This window comes from Meriones unguiculatus, chromosome 16 (assembly GCF_030254825.1).
Source record: "Meriones unguiculatus strain TT.TT164.6M chromosome 16, Bangor_MerUng_6.1, whole genome shotgun sequence".
NCBI classification, from domain to species: Eukaryota; Metazoa; Chordata; class Mammalia; order Rodentia; family Muridae; genus Meriones; species Meriones unguiculatus.
The window spans coordinates 35,183,915-35,199,294 of NC_083363.1; the positions used below are offsets into that span (position 1 = coordinate 35,183,915).

Here is a 15,380-nt window from a genome sequence, read left to right on the forward strand (position 1 = left end):
GGATATTTCTGTGTCAAAATCTACCCCAGAAATGGCAGATATTAATAATACCATACTAAAAGCTATGACTTTTGGGTCAGATACACACATTAAACAGATGTTTTTAAAATAACGAGAAGCACCTTTAGTCTATCTTTAGAAGCCAACAAAGGAAATTAAAATCTTAACCTGGTGACTGAATAATAAGCAGTTATTGCTCCATCAACTTATCAGAACTCTATTGATCAATGTCAACACTCTGAACTTTTAAAAGCACAACAGTAGCAAAGGGGAGAGAAATTTAAAATATTTCCCATTTTTAATCTGCTTTAAAATATTTCTCTTTATAACTTATAATTATATACCTAAAAAAAACTACTTAGACTCTCCAATCTTTTGTATTTATCAACCCTGAAACATTTTTTTTAAACTAAATAATACAACCTAAACTCCTGTATTCTCAGACCCTATATAAGCTCCACTTATTTATCTTAAGACATGAGTCCTGTGAGCAAGGCAAACCTGTCTTTTTTTCTAAATAAGGTATCTAGTACTCTGTGGTTCTAGCTAATGAGCTGATCAATGAGCTAACAGTTGATCTAATTGTCTTTTCTCTAGCTGCAAAGCTACCGTAAGCTTAGCATAGCCGTCAAGGTGTTCAGAGACCTGAGAAGGATAAATTATAAGCTAAATAAATTCCAATCCATGTGCCAATCAAAATGACAGGGATGACTAGTTAGCCCATTACCTAGGCAGTGTCCCTGGCTCCTGTGTTTCAGCATCCTGAACAGACGCAGTTCTGCCAGGCACATAAGATGAGAGACTGTTTCTGTGGAGAAAGAAACGAGAGAATGGCCTCACCTCGCCCTTAGCAACGTGAAACATTGACTCCAGGTGTCCACAGTTTTGGCTGGGCCTTAGCAGTGGGCCAGTTGAGGCAATATTGCCCAGTGGTTAGCATACCACAATCCAGAGTAGCATTCATCTGTCGTTGTGCCCAAATCTTCTCGGAGACCTTGGGGGACCTACTGCCAGGATTGCGGGACTTCCTGTCACAATAAGCTTACACGTTAAAATGCCTAATTCAGATTTCTGACAAGCTTGAGGGCCAGCATATCCGAGTTACTCTGTTTTTATCATCTGCTCTAAACTGTGTCCTATAAAACAGAATGCTATGATCTCTGATTCTAGCATATTTTCGAGATGCATGTCCTAGAAGTATATATTTTAAGACAAATAGACAAGAGACTAGGTAAGGCTCAACTGCAGTATTTAGCATGACTTTAAATCTGTTCTTTCTGAACTAAAATCAAAGCAAACCTTTTAATCGGATACAGTTTATAGAGAGGCTAGCTAATCTTGCTGCTCCTACCACTTGCATTAAAATTGAACATTAAAAAGCTTTGCATTTAGCACTAATGACTAAACCTATCTCCGGACCAGCATGGCGGCTGGCCACGTGTAACCGAACTGAGCTGGAATCCCTAAACAAACATGGCAGCCAAACTACAGCTTCACACGCTCTCTATTGCTGAACCATCAGGGCGGCTGGCCACGTGTAACTGAACTCAGCTGGAAGTCTTAAACAAATATGGCAGCCAAACTACAGCTTTACGAGCTCTCCGTTGCTGAACCATCATGGCGGCTGGCCATGTTCTAGCATTAGCACAGGCTGTGACTGACAATACCAAACATGGCCATTAGGTGCTGATGATACAGCAAACACTTCGGAGCTTCCATAATCCCCCACAACTAAAAGTTCCCAGTAATCGAACAAGCTTTAGAACCAACTGCATAACAGAACAATTTTAAACTGTAATTATTTTAGCCATACCAAACCTATCAGCTAGAATTTTTTCCTTAAAAGAGCATAAAAAAACATTTTGTAATGAGGAATCACCAGCCTTTTAAATGAAGTATAACATTTTAAAATACAGTTTTTCTTTAAATCATATTAACTCTCTGGCTTTTTTTATAACACATCCACTAACCTTCTGCGACATGCTATATACATTCAGATTTCTAGCTTTTCTTTTCTGGCTTAACCAGACATGCTTACTTTTTTGCTCTCGCTCTCTTTCTTGCTTTTCAGACGACATAAAAACTCTCACTAAAATCCTTTCCATTCTGACATGATCCTGCTGAAGCCCAGAGTCTACGTACGATTTGCTTTTTATAGGCAAAGCAAAAGCAAGTTACATTACTATAAAGAGGAGTTCTGAAACTGCCAAAATTTTTTTTTTAAGATAATTTTCCTGCATCTGATAACATAAAGGTAACAACCAAACTCTAAGGAACTTAGAACAAGCTTTAAGGAACTTGGTGAAACTTCCCCTTTTCTTTGTCTCAAGATAAAGAGGGTGTAAACATGTTTTTTCTAAACAAAGCAGCTTATCAAACAAACAGCTCTCCATAAGATACATTTCAAAAACTGCAATTTTCTCAGTCATAGTCATACCCAAATGTCTGATAAACTTTAAACAATTTTTAAAACCCGTTTTTGCGATATTAAAACAAAGTACCCCTTTTGTAGAAGTCACAAGGCATAAACATAATCTTTAAAATTAAAACCAGATTTTAAAACCAGAATTTACCAGTGCAAGCAATTTTTAAAACCAATACCAATTTAAAATAAGCTATCCTTTTAACCTAGAAGGAAATGAGAATTATTTGACCAAGTTTTTTTTTTTTTCTTTTTTCCATACCAAGATGGCGGTTACATTATAAAATAACATGGTGAAGTCAAGATGGCGGCGAGACACTGAGACACTTTAGACCACGTGGCAGCCTATACAATATGCGCTTATGGATCTAATAAGGCGCATAGGCACACATTTTAAACAAATTTCGTGAGGCCTTTCAGAACAGAAAACAAAAGGTAGACAGACAAACAACACTCACTACACTTATGACAAAAATCAAGCAGACAGCAGACAACACAAACCGCGCGGTACGAGATCGGCGCCAAAGCGAACACAAACATTCAGATGGAGACCGTGTCGGAGGTCCGGTTCCTCCGTCTCCCAGATGAAGCACGTAGCCTTCTCTCAGGGGCGTCGCCCCAAAGAGTCCCACTCGGCTCGTGTTTCCAGACAGAAGGGAACCCAAGAAGGGTTACCCTTACCAGGCACTCCTGAGACGTCTCCCAGGAGGCACGGAATAGAAGTACGAGCCCGTCGGCTCCTTCTAGTTTCCGTCTGATACAGATGACCTGGCCAAGTCCAGACCACAGGGGGACTCGAACCCCCTGGAAACGAACTCACACAAAGACAGACCGTTTAACACAACGATACACAAGACTCACAGAACAAAAAGCCGGCAGGTCTTACCTCCCGACGCTGGGTCGATGGTCCCTGGGCGGGGGTCTCAGATCTCGGTGGGACCTCCAAATGAAAGACTCCCTGGAGCCTATCTAGATGGGGAGACCCCGCTTCCCAAGGAACAGCGAGACCAGCCTTCGGATGCAAGCCGCAAGAGGTTTATTTTGATACACGGGTACCCGGGGCGACCAAGCCTATCGGAGGACTTGCGCGCCTCTCGGTTAGGGTGACGGGTTTTTATAGGGCTCGGGAGCAGGAGGCGCGGTTACAGAAGCGAGAAGCAGTTACAGGGTTCTGATTGGGTGGTTTGAACAAAGCCGTAGTTAAGTCACGTACCCAGAACAGGGAAGGCGGGAAGGCAGATTGTGAGCAGGGTCACGTACCCACCCGGAACCGGAAGGCGGGAAAGAATGCAGCGGAGGTAGCTATCCCCTCAGGGAACTTACCGCTATACTGCGCCTACTCTACATAACAATCGCTGCTTATCTTTGGTCTTTCAATACGGTTTTGTTTACAGCTGAAACCAATATTTGAAAAAAAAAATCTGTGAAGGCTTCCACAAAGCCTTGAACAATCTTAGTAAATGAAGTGGACCATTTTTCTGGGTTCCTCAACTTTATCCCAAGCTCTTACAGCCACCAAGCAACATTGTTGTATAAAGGGTGATGAAATCAAATCTGTTCTTGTAGGTCAGAATACCTCCCACCACCAAGCAATTGATCTTTAACAATATTCATTTCCCTTGTTTTATTTCATTGTTCAGTATTCATGGCTTCCTACTTCCATCACATTAACCATTGTTTCTGCTGACTAGCCGCTGGTACAGCTGTTACCAGACCTTTCGAGTCTTGGGAATAACTCTATTTTGGGTGGCCCAGTTACTCAATATCTGTTTCACCTGAGGGAAATGTATTCCATAGGAAACAACAGTATCTTTAAAACATGTCAGAGCTATCATCTCATCATAAGTATGGTTAGCACCATTAGTAGGCATATGCTGTACAATTACTAGGAAATCCAATAGTGATTTTGTAATCCCAGGCTACTCCTCTTTCAGTGCAGTTGGCTCAAGATTTACCCTTTCTCTCAAAACAGTCTGTTTTTCTTTAACCCTGTGACACAGCACAGCCTCTTCCTCCTCCTAGTCTCCTGCCCCACCCAGGAGCTGCAGGGATTTGAAACCAAAAGTACACAGAGCAGGGCAGGACCAAGAGCTGCCTTTGAGCCCAGTTTGCTTTCTTCTTTCATCCTGTAGGAAACTCCCACTTCTTGCTCAGTCACTGGCTCAGTCAGCCTTTATTCCTCCCTTTTCCACCACTATTTGCTTTCCAAGAACTTCCACCTCTACCTACGACCTCTCTGGTTGTACAGTCAAATTGCTCAACTATTCTCCCAACTGTTTTTGAGACAGAATATATGAAGAAGAAAGAGGAGGAGGAGGAGGAGGAGGAGGAGGAGGAGGAGGAGGAGGAGGAGGAGGAGGAGGAGGAGGAGGAGGAAAAGGGAAAACAGAAAATTCTCTCTGAGAGCAAAGTGGAAGAGAATTCAGCAGAAGCAGCCTTAATAAATTTTTTGCTGATGTCCTGAAACAGAATATTCATCCCTTCTTCCCTTTCTACTTCCTGTACACATTTAGAAATCAAGTTTTCCATTCTGCATAGCAACATGTCTGGGTGCCACTTGTAGCTATGTGTGTTTTGGCTATCAGTGCCTTAAAAATGTAATGGAATTCCATCTTTTCTAGGCAGCCATTAAATGAAGTGTTTATAATTTGGTGGTTTGTGAATAGGATCTATCCTAAAGTCATATGAAGCCTATATGCTTATCGTAGAGAGAATTACGAAATAGAAAATCTTAAATGGCAAATCTTCAAATAAATATTTTATGCTTGCTGGATTGTTTAATTTATCTAATTGTGATTTTAAGTATTGTGATTTAAAAACATGTTTCTATTCTTGTATTCTTTCATTTTTTTAAATTAATATTACATAATTTCCCCCTTTCCTTTTCTCCCTCCAAATCCTCTCATATGCTCCTCCTTTCTCTCTTTCAAATTCATGCCCCCTTTTAAAACTGTTGTTACATGCATATATATTTTTAGATACATCAATAAAACCTGTTCAGTCTGTAGAACATTACTTATGTGTATATGCTTTCAGGGCTGATCATTTGCTGTGATTTTCCCCAGGGAAGACTAGTTCTCTTACTCTTAGCATTGCTCAGTTTCCTGTTGTTCTTCACACAGTGCTAAGGCCTTGCGGCCTTTCCCGCCATTCACATTGGTATGTCTCTTGCTCTCTTTGTTCTGCTCAAGCTTAGGCTGTCATGTTGGTGAGACTTCTGGCATTACTAGTCTCATAGGCACAGCAAACTCCTTAATTCTCTGGCTCTTAGAATCTTTCTGTACTCTCTTCTGCATTTGTCCCTGAAATTTAGGTACAGAGATAATATTACGGATGTATTTCTTGGGACTGGGCTCCATAACTCCATTTTGGTTGGTTATGGTTTTCTGTAAGGGTCTATGACTACTACCAAGAAAAGTTTCTTTGATGAGTGGTGAGGACTACACTAATCTGTAGATATAAGGACAAGTATTTAGAATGCAATTAGAGGTTTCGCTGGTTTAGTACAGTGGCAGCTATAGGCTCCCTTCCAAGATCCATGACTTCACTGGTCTTGTGTAGTTGTCTAGGTCAAGATTTTAAAGTGGTCTTGTGTTGTATCTCCGTTATAGATTATACCAGCATTACACAATTATACATAGTATTCTCTCAGTTGTATTAAGATTTTTATATAGAATTTTATAAATATAATATAATGTAATAAAATTTAGTTATAGTAAGAGAGACATATTCAAAACATCTCCCTTGATAAAATTACACTGTGGCCTAAAACAGCTGTGGGTATCAAGCCCTGTTTGTATACCACTTATATGTCCAGGTTTCTTGCTCTCCAGGCCCTAATGCAGAGTGAGCTTTTGGGGAAATCTACTAAGTAAAGGAGCAGGGTCTAAGGTGACCAGACGAGGCTTAGAAGGTAACTAAGTGTCAGTGACTTGATTAAATGGAGAAGGTTTTGCTCAGCAGGAGCAAAGCCTCTTTGTGTGAAGCTGCTTAATCACGTAGAGTTTAAAATATGTACTCAGGTATGGGGTGTAGCTCAAGGTGTGGAGTGGCTGCTTAGCATAGGAGAGGCTCTTTCCATTTCAGCATCAAACAGACACAGATGTAAGGGAAACTAAAACACCCTTCTGCCCTTACGGGCCTTTAAACTGTCAGGTGAGATGATTTTCGTGGGATGTGTGTATCCCTCACTGTTGTTAAGAGTAACCATCTCTATTTCATCCTCTGAAGCCCCCAATCACTTGACCATGAAATCTTTGTATTTTATTGCAATGAATAAAAAATATTTCAGTTTTAATAGCAATAATGTATAATGTGCCTTTAGTTTCCATTTAATTCTGTTTCCCACTAAAATAGAACTTAGTTTTTGGCCCTAAGCCTGTCATTTTTTCATCTCTTACAGGTTGGCTTCACGAGCTGGGGAAGAGACTGGAATCTCCGTATTATGGCAACAACACGCTGGGGGGCCCGTCCATCCGAAGCGCCTACATTGCAGCCTTGTATTTCACTCTTAGCAGCCTCACCAGCGTTGGTTTCGGGAATGTGTCTGCTAACACAGATGCAGAGAAGATCTTCTCCATCTGCACCATGCTGATTGGAGGTGAGGGATCTTTTTCTGGAGCAAGAAATTAAATTAAAACTCCAAGGAACAAGTAATTTGCATTCTTCCTTGTTTTAAGTATCCCATGTTTGAATGCTTCCATGCAATACTGGGTAGTTCTTAAGGCAGGTCAGTGAGGTCAGCACTATTCCATTTAACCAATATGCTGTTGTACCATTTTCCCCAAACCCCAGACTCATTCTACAATATTCTGCTTTAAAAATCTGGGGTTTGACCTTTACCATTCTGATGGGTGTAAGGTGGAATCTCAGTGTCGTTTTGATTTGCATTTCCCTAACGACTAAGGATGTTGAGCATCTCTTTAAGTGTTTCTTTGCCATTCAATGTTCCCCTATTGAGAATTCTCTGTTTAGCTCCATACCCCATTTTTTAATTGGATTACTTGATTTGTTGCTGTTTAACTTCTTAAGTTCTTTATATGTTCTGGATATTAGCCCTCTGTCAGATATAGGATTGGTGAAGATCCCTTCCAAGTCTGTAGGCATTTGTTTTGTTTTGACAGCAGTGTCCTTTGCTTTACAGAAGCTTTTCAGTTTCATGAGGTCCCATTTATTGATTGTTGCTCTTAGAGCCTGTGCTGTTGATGCTCTGTTCACGAAGTTGTCCCCTGTGCCAGTGAGTTCAAGGCTCTTCCCCACTTTTTCTTCTAACAGGTTTAGTGTGTCCGTTTTTATATTGAGGTCTTTGATCCACTTGGATTTTAGTTTTGTGCAGGGTGAAGGGTATTTATCTATTTGCATTTTCTACATGTAGACATCCAGTTAGACTGGCACCATTTGTTGAAGATGCTATCTTTTTTCCATTGTATGGTTTTGGCATCTTTGTCAAAAATCAGGTTTCCATAAGTGTGTGAATTTATTTCTGGGTTTTCTCTTCTATTCCATTGATCCACCATTATGTTTCTATGCCAGTACCATGCAGTTTTTATTAATGTTGCTCTATACTACAGCTTGCAATCAAGGATGGAGTGACAACACATGCTGGAGAAAATGTGGAGAAAAAGGAACCCTACACCATTGCTGGTGGGAACTTGTATATCCACTTTGGAAATTAATCTGGTGCTTTCTTAGACAATTAGGAATAGCGCTTCCTCAAGATCCAGCTATACCACTCCTAGACATATATCCAAAGATGCTCAAGTATACAACAAGGACATTTGCTCAACCATGTTTGTAGCAGCTTTATTCGTAACAGCCAGAAGCTGGAAACAACCCAGATGTCCCTCAGTTGAGGAATGGTTACATAAATTGTGGTACATTTACACGATGGAATATTACTCAGCAATTAAAAGCAAGGAAATCATGAAATTTGCAGGCAAATGCTGGGAACTAGAAACGATCATCCTGAGTGAGGTATCCCAGAAGCAGAAAGACTCACAAGGTATATACTCACTTATAAGTGTTTATTAGACATACTATGTAGGATGGTCATACTAAAATCTGTACACCTAAGGAAGCTAGCAAGAAAGAGGACCCTAGGTAAGATGTTCAATCTTCATTCAGAAAGGCAAACGAGATAAACATTGGAAGAGGGAGAAAACAGTGAATAGGTCAGGAGCCTAATCACAGAGAGCCTCTGAATGACTCTACCCAGCAGTGTATCAAAACATATGCTGAGACTCAATAGCCAAACTTTGGGCAGAGTGCAGGGAATCTTATGAAAGACGGGGAGATAGAAAGACCTGGAGGGAACAGAAACTCCAAAAGGAGAGCAACAGAACCAAGAAATCTGGGCCCAGGGGTCTTTTCTGAGACTGATACTCCAAACAAGCACCATGCATGGAGATAACCTAGAATCCTGCACAGAAGTAGCCCATGGCAACTCAGTGTCCAAGAGGGTTCCCCAATAATAGCAACAGGGACCATTTCTGACATGAACTCATGGGCTGGCTCTTTGATCACCTCCACCTGAGTGGGGAGCATCCCTACCAGTCCACAGAGGAAGACAATGAAGCCAGTCCTGATGAGACCGGATAGACTAGGGTCAGATGATAGGGGAGGTGGACCTCCCCTATCATTGGACTGAGGGAGGGTGAGTGGGATGGGGAGAGGATGGGGTAGGGAGCTACAGCTGGAATACAAAGTGAATAAACTGTAATTAATATTTTAAAATATATGTATCAGGGGTTTGACTCCACAAACCTTTCTTCTTTGGCAGCCAACTTCCTTTACTTCTGCCAGTAGGGGGCACCAGTGAGAGCTGGTAGGCAGGAAGAAGGGCAAAGCTCTTTCTGCTCTTGGTTTTCAGGCTTTCCTTCAGGGAGATACCCTAGCCCCAACAACAGTGACAGCTTTCAGCTTCCAGTCTCCAGACATGCCTAAGGGACCTCTGCATTCTGAGTGTGCTACCATTCCTCAGGTCACTGTTACTGCTGTCTGGTATGTCTGCTCCAGAGGGGGCAGCACCTCCCTTAACTACATCCAGAGACCTCCACATGTCAGCATTACTGCTCTAGCCCTCTCCTGCCAGTAAAACCAGCTCTCTGCAACATGCCCTTCTTAAATACTTAACATAATCTGAAGTGACAAAATTGATGCAACATTGATAAGTACTGTTGCTGACACCTTTCAAATGACTTGTCTGAAGCTTTTGGGAATTAAGGTAAAGGGGGCAAAGTCTGAACCTACTTGAATATTTCTCTTTTTCAATACATAGAGGTAAAGTCTACAGAACAGCATACCTGAAGTAGAAGCATGGTACGGAGCAGGTACAAATATGCATATCCTTCTGAGTGATGTAAGCACTCCTAGACCAGACTTTTAAGTATTGTATTTCCCAAAGTGGTTTTGTCATATTTACTTACTGCACTCAATGCAAAATATCAGGTAGAGTCATGGGAGATAGGCTGCAAAGAGCATGTATAGATACAGGGCTCTTCATCCACACAGTGAAACTAAAGTCTAACACTAGTTAGTTTGAACAGCATCAGGCAGGGAATGCTCAGTACCTAGTAAGGGAGGAAGCTGAGAAGCAATAAGCGAGAAGAGCCAACATCTGCAGTCCTCCTTGGAAAGAGTTGCAGAAGCAGCATGCTGAGACTACAGCAATTTTTAACAGGCTCATGGTTGAAGCCAAGTACTAACAGCCTAGAGAGCAGAGAAAGAGAATTCTCATTTCTAAAAAGCTGCAGTTTGCCAGAACCCATGGTGACTGCTGCACATCCAGTGTTATGATTTACATAGTCTCCACTCTCCTCAATGGCCTGTTTTTCTGCTTAACAAAATGGCAGACACTTTGCAAGTGAGCACAGTCTATGATTAGTTAATGTTACCTGTGTGTCTTCTCCTGATGGAAATGTTCTCACATGCTCAATGCTCAAGCCTGCTGATTTGGCCATCTGAGAAATCTGTTAGACTACTGGGCACACAGTCTACTGATCCACCTAACATGTTAAGTGATCCTTGACCAGAAATTGTCAAAGTATAATCTAATCCTTGCTCCTTTCTGCACATGGGAGCTCTACTGGCCATGAACCGAAAATATATGAGATATAATCTGATAATGTCAGTTTGTTAATTCTTCGTTAAATATATTTTGAACAAAATTCCTGTTGTAAAAGCAGTGTGTAAGTGGTGTGACCTAACAGCTAGACTCCCTTCGTAAATCAGGCTGACCTCAAAATCACAGAAAGCCACCTGCTTCTGCCTCCCAGAGTGCTGGGATTACAGTCATGCAGCATCCCACCATGCCCAGCTGGCTTTGATTTTTTTTTAATTCTTTATTAATTACACTTTATTTACTTTGTATCCTCCCTGTGGTTCCCTCTCAGCTCCCGTCCCAATCCCTCCCTTCCTCCACCCTCTGCATGCATGCCCCTCCCCAAGTCCACTGATAGGGGAGGTCTTCTTTTCCTTCCTTCAGATCCTAGTCAATTAGGTCTCATCAAGAGTGGCTGCATTGTCTTCTTCTGTGGCCTGGTAATGCTGCTTCTCCCTCAGGGGGAGGTAATTAAAGAGCAGGCCAATCAGTTCATGTCAGAGACAGTCCCTGTTCCTATTACAATGGAACCCACTTGTATACTGAACTGCCATGGGCTACATCTGTACAAGGGTTCTAGGTTATCTCCATGCATGGTCCTTGGTTGGAGTATCAGTCTCAGGAAAACCCCACTACTCAGATTTTTTGGCTCTGTTGCTCTCCTTGTGGAGTTCCTGTCCTCTCCAGATCTTACTGTTTCCCACTTCTTTCCTAAGATTCCTTGCACTCTGCCCAAAGGTTGCCCATAAGTCTCAGCATCTGCAGGTTGGGAGCTGTGCCTCTGGCAGCTGCTTTGATATTTAAATCTCAGCGGAGAGACTGCTTTTACAGGACCTTCTCTAAAGGCAGGGAAGAATTTGCAAGTCCATCTCCTTTTGTTTGTGACAGCAGGTGGGATAGCTTGTTGAGGATCACACCTCTTCCTCAGGCTCCTCATGGAAATTAACCCATTGTTCTGAGATGTTTCTACTCTGGCTTAAAAACTCTACTATAAAAAGGCAGGCTGGGGGTTGCAGCAAGGAGAGTTGCTACTAGAGCCTAGAGGCTTTTTGTTGTGGCTTTTTGTTGAGTCTGGACCTTCTTAAAAAAGCCTCCTGTGTGCTGTGTGTTATTTTATTAATTTTAATCCACACTCCCAACTCTATCTGCATTGATAGTCTGCAGGGCAGAGCCTTTCAGAGGTCCTCTATGTCAGACTCCTGACTTGTTTTCTCTTTTCTCCTTCTTCTGATGTCCATCCTCTTTGACTTTCTGGATAGGAATTGAGCATTTTAGCAAGAGTCCTCCCTCTTGATTAGTTTCTTTAGGTATACAGATTTTAGTAGGCTTTGATTTTTAAAACCTATTTTATTTGGAATTTCTTAAGCCTCTACTTCCCTTCCAAACCTCCTTCCTCCCACCTTCTGATCCTAGGTAGGAGAGAAGGAAGGTTAGTAGGGACAAGATATGTAGACCTCTTCAGATGTAGTTCCTTGAGGCAATTCCTCTCTGTCGTTAGGATTCCAACAGTCCAGCCAACAGCAAAGTAGCAACCCAGCAATCCAGCAATAGCAAAAGCAGCAACAAGAACCAGCAGCAGCAGGGGAAGCAGCAACCTTCTGGAAGTATTCTCTAAAGCATTCTCTCTAGGTGCATCTCGAAGCAAAGCATTCTCTCTCTCTCTCTCTCTCTCTCTCTCTCTCTCTCTCTCTTTCTCTCTCTCTTTATACCTTCTCAGAGTCCACACCAGGATGTTTTCAGCTGGCAAAAACTACGCCTCCTGCAGGAGGCAATTGTCAACTGACAAGGATCATGCTCTCTCTCATGAGGCTATTATCAGCTATGGATTCCTGCATCCCACACTTGGGATTACAACAAAAACATATTTACATAACATAACCAAAATATCTACTACATGTGTTTATGGGAATAACTTTACATTATTATGAGAATTACCCTGGGCTAAAAGAAATGATGCCTTAATTTTAATATCTCCTAATAAAGAAAAATACTTAAACATCATTGAAACTAATTATAGAAACTCACAATATAGAACATTTTATTTGTGTAATTCTCATAACACTGTGAAACAGAGAATTTTAGTATTCCAAGTTAAACTAAAGGTCATATAAGACTAGTGGGTTTAAATGCCAAGACTCACTAAGACCTGGCAATTTTTTGTAAAGTATCTATTACGATATCATATTCTAGGAATTTGTTTTATTTACCTAAGTTTTACAAATACACACACATAATTTTTTAAAAGAAAAAGATAAAAACTAAAATGTAAACTGTATATAACTATGGACAGAGTATTTTATTAGGAATTTCTAATCCTACACAAAGCTGCTGAAGCTGTTAACAGTACAAATAGTTATTACCAAAGTAGGAAATAACAATATTAAAGAAAAATGGAACACAAAACCGCAGGTAATTACCTAAGACAAAGACATAACAATGTAAGCCTATTGTAAAGGCTTCTGAGTACAGACTTATGAGTGAAGGGGAACCAACCAAGGAAGACTCAAAATCTTACTCAGAATCTCTTCAGAAGTCTCATGTGTTTTATAATTTGCATAGGAATAAAATTACATTTTAAGAGGCTGTAGAGATGGCTCAACTGTTAGGAGCAGCTGCTGTTTTTATAAAAACCTGGGTTTGATTCCCAGCATGTACACAGTGGCTTACAATTGTCTATAACTCCAATTCCAGGAGATCCAATGCCTTCTTCTGACCGCAGTGGGCACCAGGCATACATATGGTACACAGACATGCATGAGAGCAAATTACTCACACATATAAAAGAAAAATAATTAAATCCTTAAAATCCCATTTTTATATACACTATATATTTAATATAAGCATTTATAGTTATGGAGTATAAACATAATTGGCATATAGGTGGAATATTCTAAACTGTTAAGATATTTAAAAAATATTTAAAATTTTATACCAAGAAAAACCTACAACAACTTGAAAACATCCATTAAAAAAGTAATTCAAAAGATTCAGATAAGCTGGGCACAGTGGCTCCTGCCTATAACCCCAGCATTCAGGGAGGCAGAGGCAAACAGCTATCTGTGGGTTTGAGCCAGCCTGATCACTAACTGAGTCCAGGAGAGCCAAGGCTACACAAAGAAATCCTGCCTAATAATAATAATAATAATAATAATAATAATAATAATAAAACATGGAGAAAAGGCTCAGATAACTGTTAGTTTGTAAGTTAATAATAAAGCAAATGTGTATCTATTAGTAACTTATCACAAAGTGAAATGCAAAACAATACAGAAACTTCAAATATGTGGGAAAAATGTTAACTAGAACTCTGCAAAACTACACAGAAAACTACAAAGCATTAGCAAAATTTTTTACGAATGGTTTAAGGTTGTTGGAGGGACAGTAGTAAGTTCAATGTTGTAAGGATACCAGTTTTACTCAGCTAAATTAAAGTTCCCATGTGATCTCTATAATGGAAGTCAAAGCGTTTGCGTATATGTGTGAATGTGTGTTTGAGAATGGACAGGTATTTATAAAGAGGAGAGGGAATCAGAGTTGAAACTAGGCAAAGCAATAAATGAATAGAAACAAAATTAGATCTGGATTCCAAGTAGAATGTGCATTGTGATGTTAGAGTCACCAAGAAAATGTGATGTTGGGTGAAGAGCAGACCACTGAGCTGATGACACAGAGGTTTAGGGAAAACAAAATGGTCACACTTATGTGACCACTTCAGGTATGACATGACTGAGTCTAAATTACAATCTGAGGATGATTGTATGGTCAACAAATGTTGGGAACCAGACAAAGATGCTTGTTGTTAAGGCTGATAATCTGTGTTCAATCCTTGGAACCCACATGGTGGATGAAAAAAAACCAACAATAAACTGACTGCTATAAGTAGTCCTGTGGCATTCTTTCATTCACCGTGGTACATTTATAACCACATCCACATCAACATACACATACATACAGACATACAGACAGACATATGTATATATACACCCCAAATAAAGTAATAAAATGTTTTTAATGGTAAATTTTTCTGGGTCCAATGTATAAAGCTACTTGTTAAAAGTAATCTAGACCTCTTACTAAACAACATGAAATTTATTTCCAAATTAAATTTTGAGATAAACATGAAAGAATAAATAACAAGAAAACACTAGAGCATATTCTCATAACTGAATTTTTCAAATATTTCTAAAATATGACATAGACACCTATTTTCTTTATAAACAATTATAAATTGAACTGTAGAGTCTCTCCTTATCAAAAGACACTGATAAGAGCTTGAAGAGTGAACTACAAGAATTAAAGTATTTGCAAACATTTACCACCCAAAAGGCTGCTTTCTGGTATATTTTTTAAAGGTAGACAAATCCACGGAAGAAAACTGAGAAGCCTTTAAACCACATTTGAAACACTGTTTCAAGTGTAGCTTTTCAACATCTGAATATACAATAGGCCTTCCGAAACACTGCTCAGCATCAGTCATGTAGATGAAACTGAAACTAGAAGCAGACACCGTGTTGCGCTCACAAGAGCTGCATACTTTAAAACACTGGCTGCCACTGAGCTTTGAGAGGTAATTTATGCTTTGGCTTTTCAGTGCAGTTAATGGGCATTTCTATCCAGTCAGCGATAATGCTATCAACAGCCATCAAATATATATACACCTGTACTCAATGACCAAATGATTCCCCTTCTGTGTCTGTAGCCAGTAAAAGTGTATGTGTTTGTGACTGAGAACACATTTTGTGCCTTGTGTGCATGTTTCTGTGTGTGTGTGTGTGTGTTGTGTGTTTTCCTTGAAAACATATTAACAGCATCCTAGAAGGCTTGTGTTCTTCAGAGTCATCAACTATCCTTCTCACCAAA

The 15,380-nt window shown here is 40.2% G+C and overlaps 1 protein-coding gene across 1 annotated transcript in view; it reads left to right on the plus strand.

Annotated features, from left to right (window-relative positions):
* Positions 1-15,380, plus strand: part of Kcnh8 (potassium voltage-gated channel subfamily H member 8) — a 410,173-nt gene that overhangs the window by 311,700 nt on the left and 83,093 nt on the right. Inside the window, exon 8 of the mRNA XM_060369655.1 lies at positions 6,825-7,022. Within this exon, the coding sequence (XP_060225638.1) occupies positions 6,825-7,022 (198 nt within the window). The remainder of the gene's footprint in view (positions 1-6,824; positions 7,023-15,380) is intronic.